The sequence below is a fragment of the Protopterus annectens genome, chromosome 1.part1 (assembly GCF_019279795.1).
Source record: "Protopterus annectens isolate FY-2018-M chromosome 1.part1, PAN1.0, whole genome shotgun sequence".
Lineage (NCBI taxonomy): Eukaryota > Metazoa > Chordata > Ceratodontiformes > Protopteridae > Protopterus > Protopterus annectens.
In genome coordinates, this window is record NC_056726.1 from 29,670,186 (window position 1) to 29,691,856 (window position 21,671).

General features: G+C 43.0%; 1 protein-coding gene across 1 annotated transcript in view; it reads right to left on the reverse strand.

Annotated features, from left to right (window-relative positions):
* Positions 1-207: 207 nt before the first annotated feature.
* The window catches only part of ADAMTS12 (ADAM metallopeptidase with thrombospondin type 1 motif 12), a 2,672,119-nt gene continuing 2,650,655 nt past the window's right edge, over positions 208-21,671 (reverse strand). The window contains exon 21 of the mRNA XM_044085381.1: positions 208-521. Coding sequence (XP_043941316.1) covers positions 208-521 — 314 coding nt within the window. The remainder of the gene's footprint in view (positions 522-21,671) is intronic.

The following is a 21,671-nucleotide window of genomic DNA, read 5'->3' on the forward strand; positions in this document are numbered from 1 at the left end:
TTGACGTTTTGTGACATTGGAGCTTCTTTGGCTTCTATGATATCCTCATTTCTTCCTCTTCTCATAGCGTGTATCCTACTTCCAATCTCAGATGTTTCATCTCCATTATCTCATGCTTCTTTGGATGCTCTGCCTTCACTCCCTAGGTTTCTGTGCCATACAGAAGTACTGCTCACCACTTTTCTGTGCCTTACATTTCAGTTTCTTTCATTTTTCTCTCTCATGCATGACCCCTTCCACTTTGTGCCAACTGGCTGCAATACTTCTTAATCTAGCTTTGATCTTCTTATTCAGATTCTTCTTCTCCTTAACTGCATGTCTCAGAGACTTGGAGTTGTTAACTCTTTCCACTGTTTTCCTTTCTATTTCACTTTTCAGCTTATTCGGTTTTCTCCTGTTTGCTGCCATAACCACTAACGTGTGCATACTCTGTTGCATCCCATGTGCCTTCAGTTCTGTGTTCCAGTCTCTTATCATTTGCTGGAGCTCCTGGTCAGACTTTGCTTGCAGTGCAACATCCTCTGCATACAGAAGCTTTGTTGATCTGTTTGATGTATTCCTGCATGAACATCACTAAGATCAACAATGAAGACTGACGTACATCCACTTCTACTGGGAACCCCTCTCTGAGTCTGAACACCATTCATACTTGTGTCTTGTGGCCCTTTTACATAGCATGCACTAATCTTACCAATGTTTCTGGAACTTGAATCCACTGCAGGACTGCCCAAATCAACTTCTTCAGGACCATGTTATATGCTTTTACCATTTTTTTGGAATATCTAGCTGGACGTTTTCCTTCGTCTCCAGCTTCCAATTAACTAGTTGTCTCACTTATCTGAATCCAGACTATTCATATACCATCTTACTTTGTATTTTCCTCTATGAATTTGTAATTAACCCTCTCCAGCATGTTCATGCAGTGTTACATGAGTCTGATACCTCTGTACTGCCAGCACTTGTGAATACTCCCTCTGTTCATGTACAGTGCATTAAAAATCTTTATTGGATAGTCAGCTGGGATATGACCCCCCCTCTCCGTACCACGATCAGTGCACTCAGCAGCAGTTTCTGCAATAATATTCCCAACATCTTGATCATATTTGCCACAATTTCATCTCAGCCTGATATATTTCATGGCTTCAGTTTCTTTAGTATACATCATATACATAGGGAAACATTGAAAATGGGGTATCCAGCTTAAAAAAGGGCTTGGCATTCCAGCTCTGAATTTATTTTCCTGTAATGCAATAAGCCTGAAATGTGTGATATTTCTACTGGTGTAATTTTATGAATCTCTAGTTTGGAAGAATACATACATAGGGTAATAAAATGAAATGCAAAATGCTGATTTCCTTGTCATAAAACAAAATCATGCCTTAAAAAGTAAAGGATGTCTTTGCCATAAAACGTAAAAAAAAGAAAACATTCTATTACCAAAACTTTGACTTAGAAATGTGAATCCCTCACTCCTATTCAAAACACCTATTTCTTTTGCCATAAAAATACATGTCTTATGATCAACACTGGTGGAGGTTTTGTGTTTGTAGTCAACAAACACATTAGTGCCACTACGATTTTTGTTTCATCCTCAAACATTCATGCTGATTCAACATGAGTTGTTATTAAGTTTTTCTAAGTAGTAAAATCATTTTTTGACACCTCAGAATGCCCTGCCTTCCACAGTCTCTCTTCATATCATTAATGCATTACTTGAATACTTGCATCTTTGGTTTTGCCATAAGAAACTATACTGTTCCATGATACCTTATGAACTAGCTAGGTCTCAACCTAAAAAACTATACCAGGATCTCTAGCTTATTCAGCCTACCTCAGTTCCTTACAATTCCTGTTCACCCCATACTGCTTCTTTGATCCTGATTCTGTACTTAAGCTATCTGACTCATGTGACAGATGGCAAAACACATATTTTTGTTTTACATTCCTTCATTGATCTCAGTGACCACTGGAAAAACTCAAAATAAGTAATATGAAAATACATTGTCACAGGTTCACTTCCTTCAGAGAGACTCTACTGAGTCCAGTGCTGCTTTGCCGTTTGTCCACTCTTATCTTTTACTTACTCAGGAATACATTTTTTCAATAAAAATGTGGAGTGCATGGTGCTTGCACTTTCTGATTTACCTTTGACATCAAATATAGAATCTACACTGAGCTTAATGAATGGCACTTCTATGCAAATAACAGCCCTTTCTTTTACTCACAGTTTCTATGCTTAAGACAGAAAACAAAAACTGCCATTAAAAACAGACAAATCATCATTTGCAATCCTTATCAATGGTATCTAAATGAACACTCCACAGCTTATTGCTTTAAGTATCATTTCAGACTGATAAAACTCCATCCAACCTTGTAACAGACAACAGGACTGTAACTCAGCCTTCAACAACAGTTATAATATTGCCACATCACAAACTAAGTCTAATGCCTCAAAAGCTAAATCTATGATCTCTACTACATCAGTTACTCTCTTATTTCCCCCCTCCATATCTACAATGCAAAGTACATGTAGTCTTTCAGATGCAGACTTTCCGCTACTCTTGATTCTTTTTGATCCCCTACTATCCTTTCATCAAAGTAGCCAGCACCATGGCATAGAGGGATAATGCCCAGACTATGACCCAGAAAACCAGAGGTCAACTAGCAGGTTGATTATCTACTGGATCTGTTCAGGTAGAAGAAGGGTGAAGAACATCAGCCTGCTTGTCTCTTCCATTGATAGAGTAAAGGGATGTACAGAGAGATCATGTGGGTTTTGCTCCACAGTGCTGATATCAGGACTAAAATGAGAGCCATTGCTGCTGTAGATCAGTAGGTATCGCACGAGATGTCACCATGTAGGTAGGAGCATTACTCCCACAGCACAACTTTACACAATCCATTTAAGGCAGAGAGACTCAGTATTATTACTGATGATGTCAGCTCTGCATTACAGTGGGAGGCAAGGCTTAAAGAAGAAACACACACTACAAGCTGCAACATGGCAGCTCCTCACCTGGCCTATACCCACTCCTGTTACATGGCAGCTTACATACCTAAGAACCTGTACAAGGGGGAACTGGCCATCATCATATGTACAGGCTCACTCTGTCAGCATAGGTCACATTTATTGGGGCTGCTATGGTTCAGGGACATAAGAGGACAGGAAAGTATGTATGGTAGTGCTAGAAGATCCAGATATCAGCAGTGGAAGGGGAAAAAATTTGTTCACCACCCACTGACTTTACCACTGCTAAAAGCCTCAACCAGCTCTAACTCGCTTGTAAACGTATGTACCTCCTTATCCTGAATCTCAGAAATGAAATGTCGGTAATGACCTTATTCCTAAACTGGAATGTGCTTGTCCAGTACATTTCTTGCTAATGTCCACAGTACTTTTCATCTATAAAAAGCCTAAACAATTTTTTTATATCATTAACCTTAAATAACTCACAAATATATCACTTTTTTCTCCAACGTGACAAGGACTATTTTCAGTCACAGAACAGTCTATCTGCCTTCCTGTTCACAATCAGCCTTTTATGATCTGTAAACAACTCATCCTAGCTGTCTGACCTATACTTGCTCTTATCACTTTCCCGTCATTCATAGGTACAATTACTTTACACATACCCCTCTTCATACTCTCTCCATGCAAAGAGCTTCCAATAAACTTTCTCCCATACTGTGGAATTTTTAACCTTCTAACATCAGAAACATCTCTAATCTCTCCATTGAAAGAAAAACTCTCCTAAAACATCAGTCAGAATCTTTGTGCGAGTGCATTCAGTGCAGACACTAACCCGCTCAAACCTCCTACACCTTGTCAGTAGTTACCCCTTCTTCACTAACAATCGCTTCCTATTTCCTTTCCAAAGGGCCAACAAAGACCATGCTACTAAGCATTCTTGTCATGTTCCTGTTACTCTGAGTTCACTTTGATAAGTCTTAAGGTATCAATATAAAACTTTTTGTTACCTTAATTTTCTTATAATTCTTGCTGTTTATGTTATGCTTACTTTATGGTACACTATAACACATCTGTATATAGCTGTCATGTTCACATTAATTGTGTAATTTATGCCTTCTTATGCTGCATTATAAAATAGCTGCAATTTTCTTCTCATTTGCTCAAATTAATGTGCAATAATCAATTATGCTTTCCTTGCTATATACTGCTTCTAACCTGGCTCATGATTGAAAAGGGACTTTGGACTAGCCCCCCCCCCCCACCTGTTTACCGACAGAAAATTAAATGTGCTCAAAATAAATTCATATTTATAAATAAAAAATAATTTTAATTAAACATATTAATAACAACTCATTGAAATGTTATAAATGCATGTTTACTGCCTGAATGTCTGAGAAAAAAAAAAGCTTGCTTATGACAGGTCTCAAAACAAATGAGTGGAACGATGAAATGCATGACACTGTGTTTTAACTCATGATCAGCCTCATAATTATAACTGCGCAGAGATTTAAAGAGACAGTGGTAACAACTTCTTGCATGCCAAAAGGATTACCTTAACAAGCACAACCCAGTTAAGCATCACAGACTCTTACCCCCGGATTCACGAAAGCTTGCATGGAGTGCAAGAAGAGTGTAGGAGCTCACTCCAGCAATATGTCTGCGGTGCGATCCAGGAACAGCTGTCAGGGCGTGCACGAGAGCTGCTAAAGCTACTCTTGCACAGACAGCGTCATGGTATGCAAATTACCTCATTTGCTGGTGAAAGCCATGCAAATGAGGTAAATTTATGATCCAGGAAACACTAACCTGTCCATGGAAGATTAGTGTTACCTGCAGAGTTGGTAACGGAGTACATTTCTGCAAATAGCTAAACGGAGCTATGACAGCTCCAAATAAATGATGCATACAGTTGAGGAAGCATGCCAATGTCCAAATATAAGGCCACTGGCATTTTAAAATGTTTAAACATATAAAAATGTAACTTATTTCCCCCAATCTCCAATGTTTAAGCACATTGCAGCACTGTGCAAACATGCAGCCCTTATAAAAACAAGAAAATAATTAAAAAAAGCCAAAAATAGGCATTTTCACTAAAAAGCTTATTCTGCCATGCAGGTGAATGGCAGGCTGAAGACAACATGGCCACTGACTAGTGGTTGCTAAGGGGGGGAAGCTCAGTGTGAGAGCTGTAACCATGCATTACTAGGCAATCCTATGCAAATGAGGATAAGGATAGTGAATCCCAATTTTCCCCAGCATGTGAGGCATGTCCCAAGAGTGTAAGAGTAGGAGTAGTTGAGTAGAAGACTAGAATATAGGTGACATGAGGGGTGTGTCAGACAGGCTGTAAGCTAATTGGAGCACAGTGGCTTGTGTTTGCCCTGAGTTGCTCAGGATTGCAAAGAGGTGTGCCTACAGTTGTCCTATTTGAAAATCTCAAACCAAAGGTGCACACTGTTAAAAGATAGGAAACTCCTTGCAAACATGCACAGAGCGTGTGCGCTCGTGTGCATGCATCTGCACATGTGTGTGCGTGTTTGCGCTTGTCTGCACGGCGCTTCCCTCTGGGTGGAAACAGAAAGGTAAAAAAAAGGAAATTAAATAGTAGGAAGTTAGCCAAGGAGAACTAGCAGAGCTGCCAGGTGAAATATATCAGAATCAGCCAATTACACAGGCAGCAGACTCGCCCAGCCCAGCCCAGCACTTTAAACTCTGCAAACACCATTCCCCCCTATTTTTTCTCAAGAACTCTGCAACACTGCAGTATACAAAGAGGGAAAGCTTAAAAAGTTTAAGTCAGACAAAATGATAGGGGCTGCTCTTGCTATCATAAACCAACATGTGCAAGGTGCTGAGGCTGTGATGTTGTGAATACTGCTGAGCAATCCACAGTGAGGAGACGGAGAAGAGTGTACAGACCCAGGGTAACCTACCAGGGGCTACCTGAGCTGGAGCGCTATAGGGTGGACAGAGAGCTCCTACAGCAAATTGTTGAGCTGTGCCAGCCACGCCTCACTCACAGAACCAACAGAGGGGAACGCATCCCAGTGGATACCAAGGTATGTGTTGGTCTAAGAATACTAGCTACAGGTACCTTCCAAAGACCAACTGGTGATATGATGGGGATTTCACAGGCATCAGCATCCAGGGTACTCCACCAGTTCCTGGATACCATGCCAGCACATGTTGGTGACCACATATATTTCCCCAATTCCCATGAGGCATTGGTCAGCAATATGCATCTTTTCCACCAAATAGCAGAATACCCTGAGGTAGTGGTTGCAATAGACTGCATGCACATACACATCAAAGCACCAAATACTGAACGGGGTAGGGTCTACATCAACTGCAAGGGCTTCCCCTCCATTAACTGCCAGTTCGTGTGTGATGCCCAGGTCATAATAATGAATGTGTGTGCTGGATGCCCTGGAAGCTATCACAATTCCCACATTTGGCATCTGACCCAGCTGTACCAGTTATTTTCCAATGGGGGATATTCCCTACTATCATCTAGTAGGGGATGCTGGATACACACTGGAGCCATGGCTGATGACACCTATCAGAAATGCACACACACCTGAACAAGAACTCCATAATGAGGCACACGCACAAACAAGAAACATAATTGAGCGTGTGTTTGGGATGCTCAAGTCACAGTTCCAGTGCCTGGATACATCTGGTAGAGCCTTGCAGTACTCACCAACTACATGTACCCAAATTGTTATGGTATGTGCCATGCTACACAATACGATCCTGCGGAAAACAGCTGCAGCAGGAACAGCATGTGGCAGGGCCAAACAGCCCCCCACCATTGCCAAGGCCTGCACAGGCACAGCGTGACTCGGAAGAGGAAAAACCTGAGCCTGCCCCAGTAGGCAGAAGGAGGCATGCCCAGTATGCCCTGGCCTTGGCAAAGAGGCAATACATAGCACATACACTGACTCAGTAGGAACCCTGGAAATGACACCTCTCTCTAGCTTGCACATACAGTAAAAGGGATGCCTAACTTGACACTACCTGTTTTCAAACATGTTTAGGGAGTGTACTATGTGCATCCAACATAAGCAGACCTGCAGCACTGCTAAGCACATTTTACCAGTATTGAGCATATTTAAATACAATTGCACATAGCTGCGCACCACGCTAACCAACGCAACATCAGGTAACGTCGGGCAACGTTGGGCAACATTGGGCAAAGTTGGGAAACACTGGGCAAAGTCTGGCAAAGTCGGGCAAAGTCGAGCACAGTCGGGTAAACACGCTCATACCTGCTTTACTGTTCCTTAACCAGTCAGGTCTGCCCATCAGGAAAATAAAAAGTAGTGACAAGGCTCAAACTCAGGATACTGTGCACTATAGTCACAGTACTGAACCACTAAGCCATGATAGCATCTTACTGGCACAGACACAACTTAAGTCACTCACACATACCAGTTGGGGGGGGTCACATACCTAACAGTCACAGCCAGCAGGACAATTGCAGACAAACCCAAACACAAACAAATGCTGTATCATGCCCTCTGAAGAGGCATATGGGTAACCTCCCCCCAGGCCTATGCAGACAGATAACAGCAGGCCAGGCAGTGTGATGTGGGTTGGGTAGGCTATGAAGTCACAAACTAATATGCATGTAATTGGAAGCTAAGGTCTGTAGTACAGTGGTATGCCTCAAGCCAGTACGATAGGCAACAGTACAGACTGAAATGGAGTACCTGACATAACAGTGCAGGCCTAGCAAATGTGTATAAGTGTCAGGTGTACCCCTCATCCTATGTACACCCACAGTAACAATCAGGTGTGCCCCCCAGGTAGAAATGTACAAATAATAGCTATTCCCCCCTGTATGTAGAACTTTTGATAAGTCTATGCAAACTGACTCATGGAAGCCCTGCAGGCACAGCGTGCTTCCTGTCGATGTACAACACAATGGTGAGCCCTGAAGTAAAAAACAACTTGATTTTTCACACACATATAATATATATGCCCATAGTGGGCAAGCTCACACACTTAAACAAATTTTGCAAATTTCAGTCAACAACATACTGAAAGGTCATACCGGGCATGCTCACACACTTAAACAAACAAAGCAAATGTCAGTCAACAACATACTGAAAGGTCATACTGGGCATGCTCACACACTTAGGCCATGTTTGAGTACAGCAGTGGGCCACACATATCTGGCAGTTGCAGTTCTTACTCCAGACACGTCACTATTCACCAATCCTGCCTTGTGCACACAGTGATATGAAAACAGACCCATATAATATATTGGACCCCTGTCATAATCAAACTATGTAATACAAGTACTTAGTTGTTCAAAGAAAGTTAAAATCCAAAGAAGATCAATAAATCTCCGATCAGTATCATCAAGAAACAATGAGCACTCTTAACATTATTCAAGCCAAGCTCTGCCACAAATATTGCCAAATATTCCATAGAGAACCATGACGCTTTCTTTAGCTATGTCATAAATATCAATGTAAACTCATATATGTTCTGAGTCAGTGCAAAGTGTAAATGAATACATGCACACGACTGACATTGACAACATCTTGTCAGACAGGTTCATACATATTTACCCCCCCCCCCCTCTCACTGACAAAAGGGCCCATTACCATACCTGGAGATTGTGAAAACCCAGAAATCACATATATAATGGTTAAACAGCTCTATCCAAACCTAAAAACACGGCGTCTATGTGATGACATGGTGTCTCTGGCTGTGTCATATGTGAACTCCAAAACAAACAGACCCTGCACCTGAACAGTCTGTTGAGACTCATCCTCTGTACAGGATATGAAACTGTTGAATGGGTTACAGCAATGTTTGGCACACTCCACAAGTGTTGGTGCACAGCAGACCATGGGAGCTATTGTCTTATAAGCCTAATAAGCCTGATCTGTAAGGCCATGGAGTCCATCATTATGGAACCCATAAACAGAGCTATTGGGAGCCTACAAACACCCAACCCTACCCATTTTGGTTTGGTCAGGGGAAGATCATGGTCGCTAAACCTGCTACACAGTTTTCAAGGCAGTTTCCTGGGACATACATCAATTAAATGAGCTCCACACGGCCTACATAGACCTTGAAAAGCCTTTTCCAACATCCCACACACATGTCATATCCACAAAATCAACAACCTGTGCATAAACACGTATGTCATCTGATGGATTGCCAACTGGGGCACAGATAGATCCCACAAGGTAAGAATTGTGGTCTCCCTGTTGGACTGTAAGCTGGTAACAACTGCTGTCCCCCATGGCTCAGTCCTGGGACCCCTCCTGTCTGGTGTATACTTTTCAGAAGTACAGTCAAACACACAAGGGCTATGGTTAGCAAAGTTTGTGGATGACTGCAAAAAGGTTGTCATAATCGATGTTTGGGACAACAGAGACATCCTTAAAAAGGGTCTCAGTCAGACAGATGTGGTGTCAAACTTATGGCCTCGAGCTACAGTCATACAAATACCACATAGGTACCAACACCCTAAATATGGAGGTAATAATAAGGGATCTATGGACACATGTGGATAGTCATCTCTACTTCCAGAAACACATTCACAAAGTGGTTAGACAATCATTCTATGTGTTCCCACAAATTAGAGAAAAATATGGAGCATACCAAACACCAAAAACACAAAATAGCCAACCGGACCTCTGTAGCTTGAGCAGGAAACAAGAACAAGGACACTGCGCTGCACAATAGCTGTATAATTCAAAGTAATCCACGCACCAGCCAGTAAATAACACAGGTTTATTTTAACCACACGAAACACAGGTTAAGCGCTTTCATCCACATATAGCAGACTTCCTCAGAACCAATTAATGCCCATTGCTAAATGATATATATAGCAGGTTTGGCGCCAAAAATCAATCAACATACATTCCATAAAAAACTTCCTTAAAATTCATTACTTTAAATACCATTCCCTAAAAACTAATGTAACGCAATGCATAATAAATGGGAAACATAGTAATATGAATACTTGTGATAATATTACTAAGAAATATTACTAATAAATATGTTAAAATTATATAAGCATAACTTTTTTAAAAACTTTTTAAAAAACTTTTTTTAAAAAACTTTTTGTGAAAAATACATGTAAAAAACATCCAAATCCAAGACATGAATTAATATAATAATTATGTAAACACAAAAAGTCATCACTTATGACCTCAAAAAACATTTAACCACGGTCCAAAAGAAGGAAGGGTTTTATACTAATACTTTCATTTAGTCCTGGCCAAGAAGTGGCATCACACAATATCTGCCATTTGGTTTCTAAGCAGGACAACCCTACCTTCCAATTACCCCCATATTCACTCACCCCAATTTGATCAATAATTGTGAATGTAAAAACTTTGAATTATACAGCTATTGTGCAGCGCAGTGTCCTTGTTCTTGTTTCCTGCTCGAGCTACAGAGGTCCGGTTGGCTATTTTGTGTTTTTGGTGTTCCCACAAATTGCCAAAGTCTTTGCATGTAGGTCAAAGGAGGTTCCCTCTACTCATCAGTCATCAAACCCATCAGAGAGTACCACGACACACTTGCGATGAATCTGACTAGGCACCTTCAGCAGCTGGAAAGACCACTGAAGTTCCTCAACAAGAGGATTACTGGCCTCAAACAGTTGCCTTATGCAACAAGACTGAAGTAACTCAATCTGTACTCTGTTGCATACCGTCTACTCAGGCGATCTCTGCCCAACATACAGGTCCATGTCCAATGCAGAACTGATGTACATGCTCTATCTGAAGTAAACCCAAGCTCATTGTGCCACATGCTCTAGGGATATAATCATCACAACAATAAATAGTACATGTTGGAGGAATACATTACTAACTCACAGACTTCCCTTGCTTTGGAACAGGCTCCCAACCTACGTTAAGCTGAGTCCCTCGCTGACACTCTTCCAGAGGAGCCTTGGTGAGTGTATGTGAAACTGAACTGTCACACCATGGATCACTTCATTAGCTCTACTACACAGAGGCATAGGGAACTAACCCCAAGTGTGGTGATAGCTGCACACTCTGGCCATACTAATATATACCTTCAGGCAGATAGCCTATTACCTACCTATGCACCTATATATGTAGGGGGAACACAGTATAATAAGCCAAAGATGGATGGGCAGAGATGTGTGTAAGACGGGGGCCATGACAGGGAGCCATCCAGGACTGTCCCACCCAGCACACATCCCAATGGCACAAAAGACATGAGGTGCACATCTCACCCACAATACATAATAGCCACCATTATCTGTAAGCATTACAGTGTATGTGGTGCATGTGCCTGTTGTACAACATAACTGTACAATGAAGTACACATCTACTATCTGTAGACATATATCTGTCACATAGATTCAGGTTCATAGGTATGTAGTAGACTATCTTCACAGAGGCATATATTAGCCTAGGCAAGTTGTGCAGCTTTCACCACCCCATTGGTTAGTCTCCCAAGCCCTAGTTCTAATAGTTAGTACCCTAAGCCCCTTTCTAGTGGGGCTGCTGATGTGATCTCTGGCGTGAATTGACTGTTTCCCATCCACTCATCAAGATTCCTATTGAAGAGTGTCAGCAAGGGGCTCTGTCTGATGTACATTGGGACTCTGTTCCACAGTAAGGCAAGTCTCTGGGATGGTACTCTATCCCACCAGCAATGTTGTATTCATTGTTGTGATGAGGTTCATATCCCTGGAGTGTGTAGTGCGACTTAGTTTTGTTTTCCTTAGATGGAGCATGTTCAACAGTTATGTGTTGGACATGGCTCTGTATGTTAGGCAGAGTTTTCCTCTGAGTAGGTGGTACACATCAGAGAACAGATTTAGTTTTTCCAGTTGTGTTGCATAACACAACTGTTTGAGGCCAGTAATCCTCTTGGTGAGGTACCCCTGCGGTCTCTCCAGCTGCTGGATATGCCTAGTCGAGTACATCCAAAATGGTGCATTGTACTCAATGATGGGTCTGATGACTTAAGAGTAGAAGGACACCACTACCTCATTTTATCTTGATGCAAACCTTTTGTTGATTAGGTGAGCCACATAGAATTTCCTAACCACTTTGGCAACATGGTTGTCAAAGGAAAGATGACTATCTACTTCTGTACCCAGATCCCTTATTACCTCATTAGTTTTTAGGGGGTAACACCTATGTGGTAGTTTGTGGGTACTTTGCTTTCCCCAAAGAGGATTACTATGCATTCTTAGGCATTGAGCTTGATGCCATGATTCTGACACCACACATCTGTCTCATAGAGTCCCTTCTGGAGAATATTTGTGTCACCAGGGGGAATCTATTATGGCAAACACTTTACAGTTCCCAGCAAACTTAATCAACCACAACCCTCCTTTGTTGGCATGTACTTCTGAGAAGTATATACCAAACAGGAGGGGCCCCAGGACTGAACCCTGGGGGACACCAGTTGTTACCGGTTTAGAGTCTGACATGTAGCCAGCAACTCTTGATTTGTGGGATCTATCTATGAGCCAGTTTGCAATCCATCTTGTGATATACGGAATTATGCCCAGTACCCAGGTTGGTGAGTTCATCTATGATACCTGACTGGGGAATGGTGTCAAAGGCCTTAGCGAGTAATAAGTAGGCTGTGTGGAGCTCCTTTTAATCATCTGTAGCCTGGGTGACTGTCTCAAAGAAATCCACCCAGTTCAGGAGGCATGATCTGCTTTTGACAAAGCCAAACTGGGTGTTTTCAACTGTGTGAAGGTTCCCAATGTCTTTATTGTTGACTTCCATTAGGATTGGTTCCATTGCTTTGCAGATCAGACTCGGCAGGCTCATAGAGCGGGAATGCCAAGGGTCTGTTGTGGCCCCACCCCTGTGGAGTGGGAAGAATGTTGCTATGCAACATTCTATGGGTACATATCCTGTAGAGAGGATGTAGAGAGAGGTGTAGGTATCCTTGATGAATATGGATACATCCCCACCCTATGTGCTATGATCCAGGTTCTGATGCTGGAAGGTATGGAATGAGTAGTATCCTGGTAGTGCTGGTGTGCTCTCTGGAGCCTTGAACTAGGTTTCTGTTACTGCACAGATATCAATATACTCCATACTGAGAAGTGCCTCGAGTGTGTGCATCTGAAGGCTGAGACTTCTGGCAATGAGTAGCATTTAGCTCACTTTGTGGTTATTTGTGTTGGTTATGGGGTTTGGTTTGTCCTGAGTGACCAGTGTTCCACACCTGAAGTCAACATCTCATTGGTCCGATCCGACCATAAGATAATTACCCTAGATAGCCACATTCTGCCCCCCCCCCCATTAAGGAAACCATGGTAAATATTTTCTCCAAAGCCAACTTCATGCTTCTTAAGACAGAAGTGGTGAACTTCATGACACCCATGCAGATGGACAATACAGTTACGATCACTGAATCCTACACAATTGCACTTTATAAGCACTTACATGAGTGCATGGCTCGTGCTATCCCAAACAGAACCAAGACGGTATCCTCCAAAAAAAGGAAGCCAATCTGGTGGTCCCCTACCATAAACAAACAGTACAACAGAAAGAAGAATCTGTTGCAAAAGAGAGTAAAATCCCATGAGTGGAGGAGCTCCCTGGTCTGCCTCAGTAAGAAGTTGCGATCCCTGATAAAATCCTCCAAAGCTAGTTAGGAAAACAGAATCACCACTGATTCTAATGGCAACCACAAAGCATTCTATAGCTATGTCAAGAATCTCAATGGCAACACTCAGATCTGGTCTGAGTTACAGCACAATGGCACTAAATATACAGACCCAACTGATATTGCCAACATCCTGGCAGATAGGTTCAGTGCTAACTTTACCCCCCTCTCACCCATTAAAGAGCCCATCTCTATACCGGAAGAATGCAAAGTTCCTGTAATCACGGCTGCACAGGTAAAAACCACCCTCTCCAAAGCCAAGAACACAGCATCCATGGGACCAGACAACATCCCAGGCTGCGTTCTACATGAACTACAGAACGAACTGGCACCCCACCTAAGTACCATGTTCAATCATAGCTTCACCTCAGGCTTTGTGCCTGCTGAATGGCGCACAGCGACGGTTATCCCACTCCACAAGGAGTGAGCCATGGGAACTACCACCCCATTAGCCTGACGAGCCTGGTCTGCAAGGCCATGGAATGTGTCATCATGGAACTTATAAACAAAGACATTGGTAATCTCCAAACTCTGGAACCCACCCAGTTCGGGTTTGTAAAAGGCAGATCATGTCTCCTAAACCTGACAGACTTTTTTGAAGCAGTAACCAAAGCCATAGACAAGGGTAAGGTAGTTCACACAGCCTATCTAGATCTTGCCAAGGCTTTCAACACAATCCCCCACTCTGAAATTATAGATAAACTCACTAAACTAGGTATAAATCTCTGTATCACAAGATGGGTTGCCAACTGGCTCACTGACAGAACCCACACTGTGAAAGCAGCCGACTCCAAATCCGACTTCAGACCAGTGATAAGTGGAGTACCACAGGGTTCAGTCCTGGGTCCTCTCCTGTTTGGCATCTACTTCTCTGAAGTACAGGCTAACACAGAAGATCTTTGGCTAATGAAGTTCACAGATGACTGCAAACTAGGAGCCATAATCAAAACTCCTAACAATGTGGACATCATACAAAAGGGCCTCACTGAGCTAGATGCCTGGTGTCAAAGCCTTGGCCTCAAGCTCAATGCCAAAAAGTGCATTGTCATCCTCTTTGGTAAAAACTCTGTACCCATGAACTACAACATAGGCGGTAGTATACTTAACACCGAAAGTGTGATAAAAGACCTTGGGACACAGGTGGACAGTAGTCCCTCCTTTGATAATCACAGTACCACAGTAGTCAGGAAATCCTTCTAAGTGGCACACCTCATCACAAAAGGTTTCTCATCCAGAAAAAAAGAGGTCATTATTCCCCTCTACTCATCACTCATTAGACCCATTATAGAGTACAACACCCCTTTTGGAATGTACCTCACAAGACATCTGCAGCTGCTAGAAAGGCCACAGAAGTACATCACAAGGAGGATTACTGGCCTCAAACAAATGCCCTACACAGACCATCTCAAAAAACTCCAGCTTTACTCCGTCGCATATCATCTACTCAGAGGTGATCTCTGCCTAACATACAAAGCTATGTCAAACCCAGAGCTATTGGACTTGCTCCACTTAAAGAAATCCCAATCCCTCCAAGCTACATGCTCTAGGGACCTAAACCTTGTCACCACAATAAACAGAACATGCTGGAGGGATAGATTCCCATCCCAGAGACTTCCCATACTTTGGAGTAAACTACCTATCTATATCAATCAAAGCTCTTCATTAGCACTCTTCAAGAAAAATCTTGATGATTGGATGGGAAATAGGAAATTCACCCCGGCGATCACCTCTGTGCCTCTGCTCGACAGTGGCACAGGAAAATAATTTTCTTGGGTGGCAAAAGCCAGGGTACCTTTTTGGCTGGGCTTGTATAGGCCCCAGGGCTGATAGCCTAGTACCTACCTATGAACCTATGAACATTTGAGCCTTGCCTTAAAAAAGTAATATGGGGACAGCAAGAGCCTTGGCCAGTATTCAGAAGCATAGGGGTGACAGGTGCAAACCATCTCTAGCGAAGCAAGGAGGCATGTCTATCATGTCATCCCAGGCAGACAGAGACTGGATACCCTTTGAATGACGCCAGAAGCTCAGCCAATTGTTGAAGTTTATCATCTTTCTATTATATTGCAGTATCATGTAGGTAAAGGTAAGATGCTACTCAAGGTCAGGGTCATACCAGCCTGGGCTACATGATCATACAGCTACTATATATCTCTTGTCATGTTGTCCTGGGAGGTATGTCTCAGATCATTCACACTGACATGTACAAAGACCACGTCATATATGTACCTGTTCTGGAGTGATCTAAGTGCCTGTGTTATAAGGCGGATCATAGCACTCGGCAGACAACTGACAGTAACCTTCCCCTTGTCCAGTCAGGAACATCTGTGTGCCTGACTATGGAGTCACCTATTACTAGTGTGTTGGGTATGTTGTTTTGCCTTAGGGTCTGTTGTGAGGCACACTGCTTTGGTGTATTATGTGTTTTCTGGCATGTGCTTGGAGGTGCATGTTGCTTGCTTGTCTGCTTAGGAGGACACTCTCTCTTTTTCAGATTAATATTTGTATTCTCCTAGTATGGTAATGTGTATTTATGTGTGTGTTTTGCTGGTGCTTATATTGTAGGTCTATGTGAGACTGTTGGTGTTGTGCTTGTATGACCCTACTCCTCTTGACTGTATTGTCCAGTATTGGGTTGACAGAGCCTAGCCACCGGTTTGACCCTGTGTGTGCCAACATGTGATGCATCATCCCATATATGATATGGTTATGGCCTATGCATACAATACACTCACAATACACCTAGTATGATAAGCCTGCTGAGGTTAGCAAATGTGAAAAAAACCTTTGGGCAAACTGTCAGCGAGTAATGTCTGTATTGCACCCTGTAACTCCATATTGCTTGCTGAAGTGTAAAGAAGTACTTAGTTTGGATTAAGAACCCCACACTTGCCAACTGTGTATGTGTGTGTCTGTCTCTCCCTGGGGAGACGGCAACCTTTTTGGAGACTGCTCACACCCCATAAAAGTGACATACTCATCTTTGTCAAGTCTGATGATGTCACCATCCTGCAAATATACCTGTGGCAAAATGAAATCCCAATAATGAGTATAGCATGTCATGTAAATGTGTACTGCTGTAGTATCATAATGTCGTTAGGTAGGAGTTTGAATCCTGCACTTGCCAGCTGTGTTTGTGTCTGTCTGTTTTCCCTGGTGAGAGCACAACCTTTTTGGAGACTACTCACACCCCTTAAAAGTGATATACTCATCTTTGTCAAGTCTGATGATGTCACCATCCTACAAATACACCTGTGGGAAGATGAAAGCCCAGTAATGTGTATAGCATGTTGTGTAAATGTGTACTGCTATAGTATCATTATGTAGTTAGGTAGGGGTTTGAATCCTGCACTTGCCACCTGTGTGTTTGTCTGTCTCACCCTGGTGAGAGCACAACCTTTTTGGAGACTACTCACACCCCTTAAAAGTGATATACTCATCTTTGTCAAGTCTGATGATGTCACCATCCTACAAATACACCTTTGGGAAAATGAAATTCCAGTAATGTGCATAGCGTGTCGTGCCAATGCATACTGTTGTATTATCATAATGTAGTTAGGAGTTTGAATCCTGCACTTGCTAACTGTGTGTGTGACACCGTTGGTCAATGTGGAGTAGGTTTTGATTTTTCTAGTGTATGACATATCACAATGACAACTGTATGTGCATAACACATGTAAGGTAGCTGTGGGGCAAAGCCATATACATACATGTGACCTCAATTTTTTCATAGGTGGGTACTCTGCTTTCTCCATGAAAGCATCTGTTAGCTTTGGCAGAGTGTGCTGGCGCTTTCCAGACCTTAGGTCACTTTTGTATGCTTGTGACAAGCTTAGCCACTGCAGTGATCCCTGGGCTATGTCTTCTGTTTCACATTCACTCATCATGGTTTCTATTGAAGAGTGTGAGTTAGGGTTTATGCTTGAGGTATATTTGAATCCTGTTCCAAAGCAAGCAAAGTCTGGCAAAGATGACTAATCATTATAGGTGTGCAACAACCTCTGTGGATCTGCATGCAAACCCTTTATTGCTTATGTGCTCCACATAGGGATTTCCAAAACCCTTTGGTAATGTGATTATCAAAGGAGAGATGACTAAACACATGGCTCTATGTATACATTAGTACCTGTTCACAATTTTGGGGGCTACTACCTATGTGGTACTCTGGTGATACTTTGTTTTCTAAAAGTAGATAACTATGCTTTCTTTGGCTTACAGCATTCAGCATGATTTTGACACCAGGTATCTGTCTCTATGATACCCTTTTGGAAGATGTGTGTGTCATCTGGAGAATAAAGTAAAGCCCACAGTATGCATTTTCATCAAACGTGGGCAGAGATATCCCTACTGTGTTTGCTTGTACCTAAGAAAGATATATGCCAAACAGGAGTGGTCCCAGGACTGACTGCAGGAGAATAACACCCGCGGTAGTGGTACTGCGGTAGCGCTGTCACCTCACAGCAAGACATTGTCATGTACGATTCTCAGCTAGAACATCTTCTGTGTGGAGGCATGCATGAATGGGCATGCCTTCGTTGAAGGTTGTGCATCAGGGCTGGTAACTCGGCACGTAAAAATCCACTACCAAACATTAGCGGACCAGAGTTCCGCTGTGGCGACCCCTAACCGGGATAAGCCGAAAGACACAACAACTGGCATAGAAATGTACATGGAGGCTGCAAATGTTACTGTGTGTCCTACATCTGTGCGTCAGTTGTCAATCCATCATCTAACAATCGTTTATGGTCAGTCTGTTGAGGTTATGTATAATGCGAAAAACAAAATGACAGCTTGGAAACACCAAAGCAAATTCTCTCTCAGTTTAATTCTCTTTCAGTTTAATGAAGCGCATTTCATCTTGCACATGTGGCAAGACTTCATCAGAGAGGGAATTTGCTTTGGTGTTTCCAAGCTGTCTTTTTGTTTTTCGCTAGTTTGTCTTACTTTGGTTCCTGTCTGTTGGAGGTTATGTATAATACCAGAATGTGGGATGGGTATGAATTGCTGGTGAGCTATAGCTTGGCTGTGTGGACCTCCCCTCCCTCACCTATAGCCTTGTCAACTGGCTTGAAGTCTACTAGGTGTAGGAGTCATGATCTGGCCTTTAGAGAACCTGAGTATGGTGCAGTGTTTGCAGGTTCATAATGTCTCTGTTAATGAGTTCCATAATGCTGTGCTCCATAGCCTTCCAGATAACATTTGTCTGGCTTATAGGGTGAAAGTTTCCAGGATCTGTTGTAGCTCTACACCTAATCAATTTATGCTAACATTTGCACTGGGTGTGACGAGGGTGGACAGGTTTAGGAATAAGTATATTAGAGGGTCAGCCCAGGTTTGAAGGTTAGTAGACCAAGCCAGATAGGCATGATTATGTTGGTTTGTACATGTGCTGAGGAGGGATGCAGAGTATATTGTGAAATAGATGCCAAGGATGATGCCGCTAGGTAACAGGAAAAGAGGAATGCCTAAGATGAGGTTTATGGCTGTGGTGAGAGTGGACATGCAGGTGGATAGTGTGACAGCACAAGATGCAGAGGGCAGGAAGAAATGGAAACAGATGATCTACTGTGGCGACCCCCAATGGGAGCATCTGAAAGGAGAAGAAGAAGATGTTGTAGCTCAACCCTTGTGGACTGTGAACACCATTACCATGCATTATTCCACAAGTATGTAACCTGTATAGAGGCTGCATCTGGACAGAGTGTTTAGGTGAGTGGTGATTTCATATGTCAGCTTGTGTATGACACAGCCAGGGACACTGTCCAGTACCATTGCCACTGTGGTTTGGACTTTGGTAAAGAGATGTTTTAACTAGAGTGTCTGTGAATCATCGGGTTTTACATTCTTCAGGTCTGAAAATGTGGCCCTTGAGTAATGACAGGGTGGTGAAATCCGCATTCAAACTGTCTGACAAGAAATTGGTAATGTCATTCAGATAAGTGTACTTTGTGACCACTTACATTAACTGTAACCTGAACTGAGATTTCCCCACTAGATTATAAAAAACACTAAGGAAAGCTTTAGTGTTGTCTTTGGAATCCTTGCCAATTTGTATTTTGAAGCTTGCCTTGTATGATTAATGAGGGCTTGTATTTTCCCAATGATACTGACCAGAAAGGTTATCCCTTCTTGGTATGTAACTCTTTTTTGTACAACTTCACACCTTCTATTATATATTTAGTTTATGGCAGGGGTCCATGAGACTAATGCACTTTTTACTGTATAAGTGAGTATTTCTTGTGTTTGTGATAGCACGGTCCATGCAACCCTATAGGTGAACAGTGTGCATTACTAAAGGATTATGCAGCTGGGACAGTGTTAACCTTAGTAATGCAAACCAATGACAGATAGCATCAACAGCATCAACCACAGCACAGTGTCAACCCATGTCATACACACACATGCATACTCAAGTTCCAAAATGTGTGTAGTACAATGCATACTGGCCACCAATAGAAACTATGAAGTGTTAACACTGGCCAATACAGGGCATGTCACCATGCCCATGTGTCCAATATGCATGTACATGCAGACAGTGTACCTCCACCATGTTCACAAATGGACACCTGCAAACCTGTGTTGCACACACCCCACACTTACTGTCCACTGTATAACGCATGCTGACACAACTACACACATCAGCCAAATGGCACATGGGCAAACAAAACACAATTGGAATAAACACTGGTGAAAACAATACAACATTGCTAATTACAGCTTTAATGCATCATGCCTGCTCAGCTACACCTTGAAGGATATCATTACACTTTACTGCTGACAACATGCTACACATCCGACCATTGCTATACTTTATTAAAGTCACCATGTGCATCAGCACCATGTTAGCCTGTTCCTGCATCAATGTTACAGATGACAGGCAGTGGCACAGGTTTCATCATATGCACAGGGTGTGTTGTTGGTTTGTCAGAGGCCTACACTGAGCCATACAATCGACATGTGTGTGTGAGTGTGTGTGAGGGCATTGAGTACTGTTATGGTTCAATGTTGATGCCATGTGTGCGGGTATGTGTTTGCCCTAGGTTTCTGGTTTATGTGTGTGTGTCTGCATGCACACAGTTCCACCATGTGGCTGCCATATACGGGGATTTATGAGACAGCTACAGACTGTACCTGGCATGCTTTACAGATCACCATCTCTGGCCATGGATATGGAACCTGTGCCTGGCAGGGGTGCTACAGACAGTATCAGGTACTAATCCAGATTGGGTGCTATCCTCAGAGGTTGACAAATGTCCACTGGATCCAGGTCCCTGCTGGGACTGGCCAGAGCCACGTGCATGTGGTCTGCTAGGACGGTCTATGGACAGCCCCCCAACATTGCTGGGGCTGGTACTGGCACTACAGGAGCGGCTGTGACTTGCTGGATGTCCACGGCAACCTCCAGCTGGTGATGATGCTGGCATACATCCACATCGATGTTTCAACTGTCCCGCACTGTCCTGACACATGGACATGACATTGTGGAGGACATCCAATGTCTCACCCCAACGTCTATGAATGACCTCAGTGTAGTTACATATGGCACCTGCTAGGTTATGGATACTGTCATTTACAGAGGTGTAATGAGCCCTCTGTGCCCTTAGCACCTGTTTTGTGTACCACTCCATTCATGTCTGTGCCTCTATTACAGCCTGGAACATGCATGTGGTAGAAAGAGGTGTGGCACATCTGCCAGGGGCATGATGACCAGCAGTGCTCTGACGAGAACCCCTGGGCATCTGCCTATGTGGTACCATTCCAGACATCTGGCTATGGCTACTGTGTCCTGATACATGTGCCATAGATACCACACTGTCCTGGCCAGTTCCAACCGTACACTGTCCCTCAGCTAAGGGCAATGGTGATGATGGATGTACAGGCAGTATGACTGTGTGTATGGATGGGGTGGAGACTTGTGTACTGTCAATTGGTTGCCCAGCAACAGACCCTGACAAACCTGCCTGTGTCTCAACACACCTATCCTCATGATCACTGTCTGTGTCAGTGACATCAGGTTCCCTGCTGTACTGAACCAGCCCCACCTCACCACCTG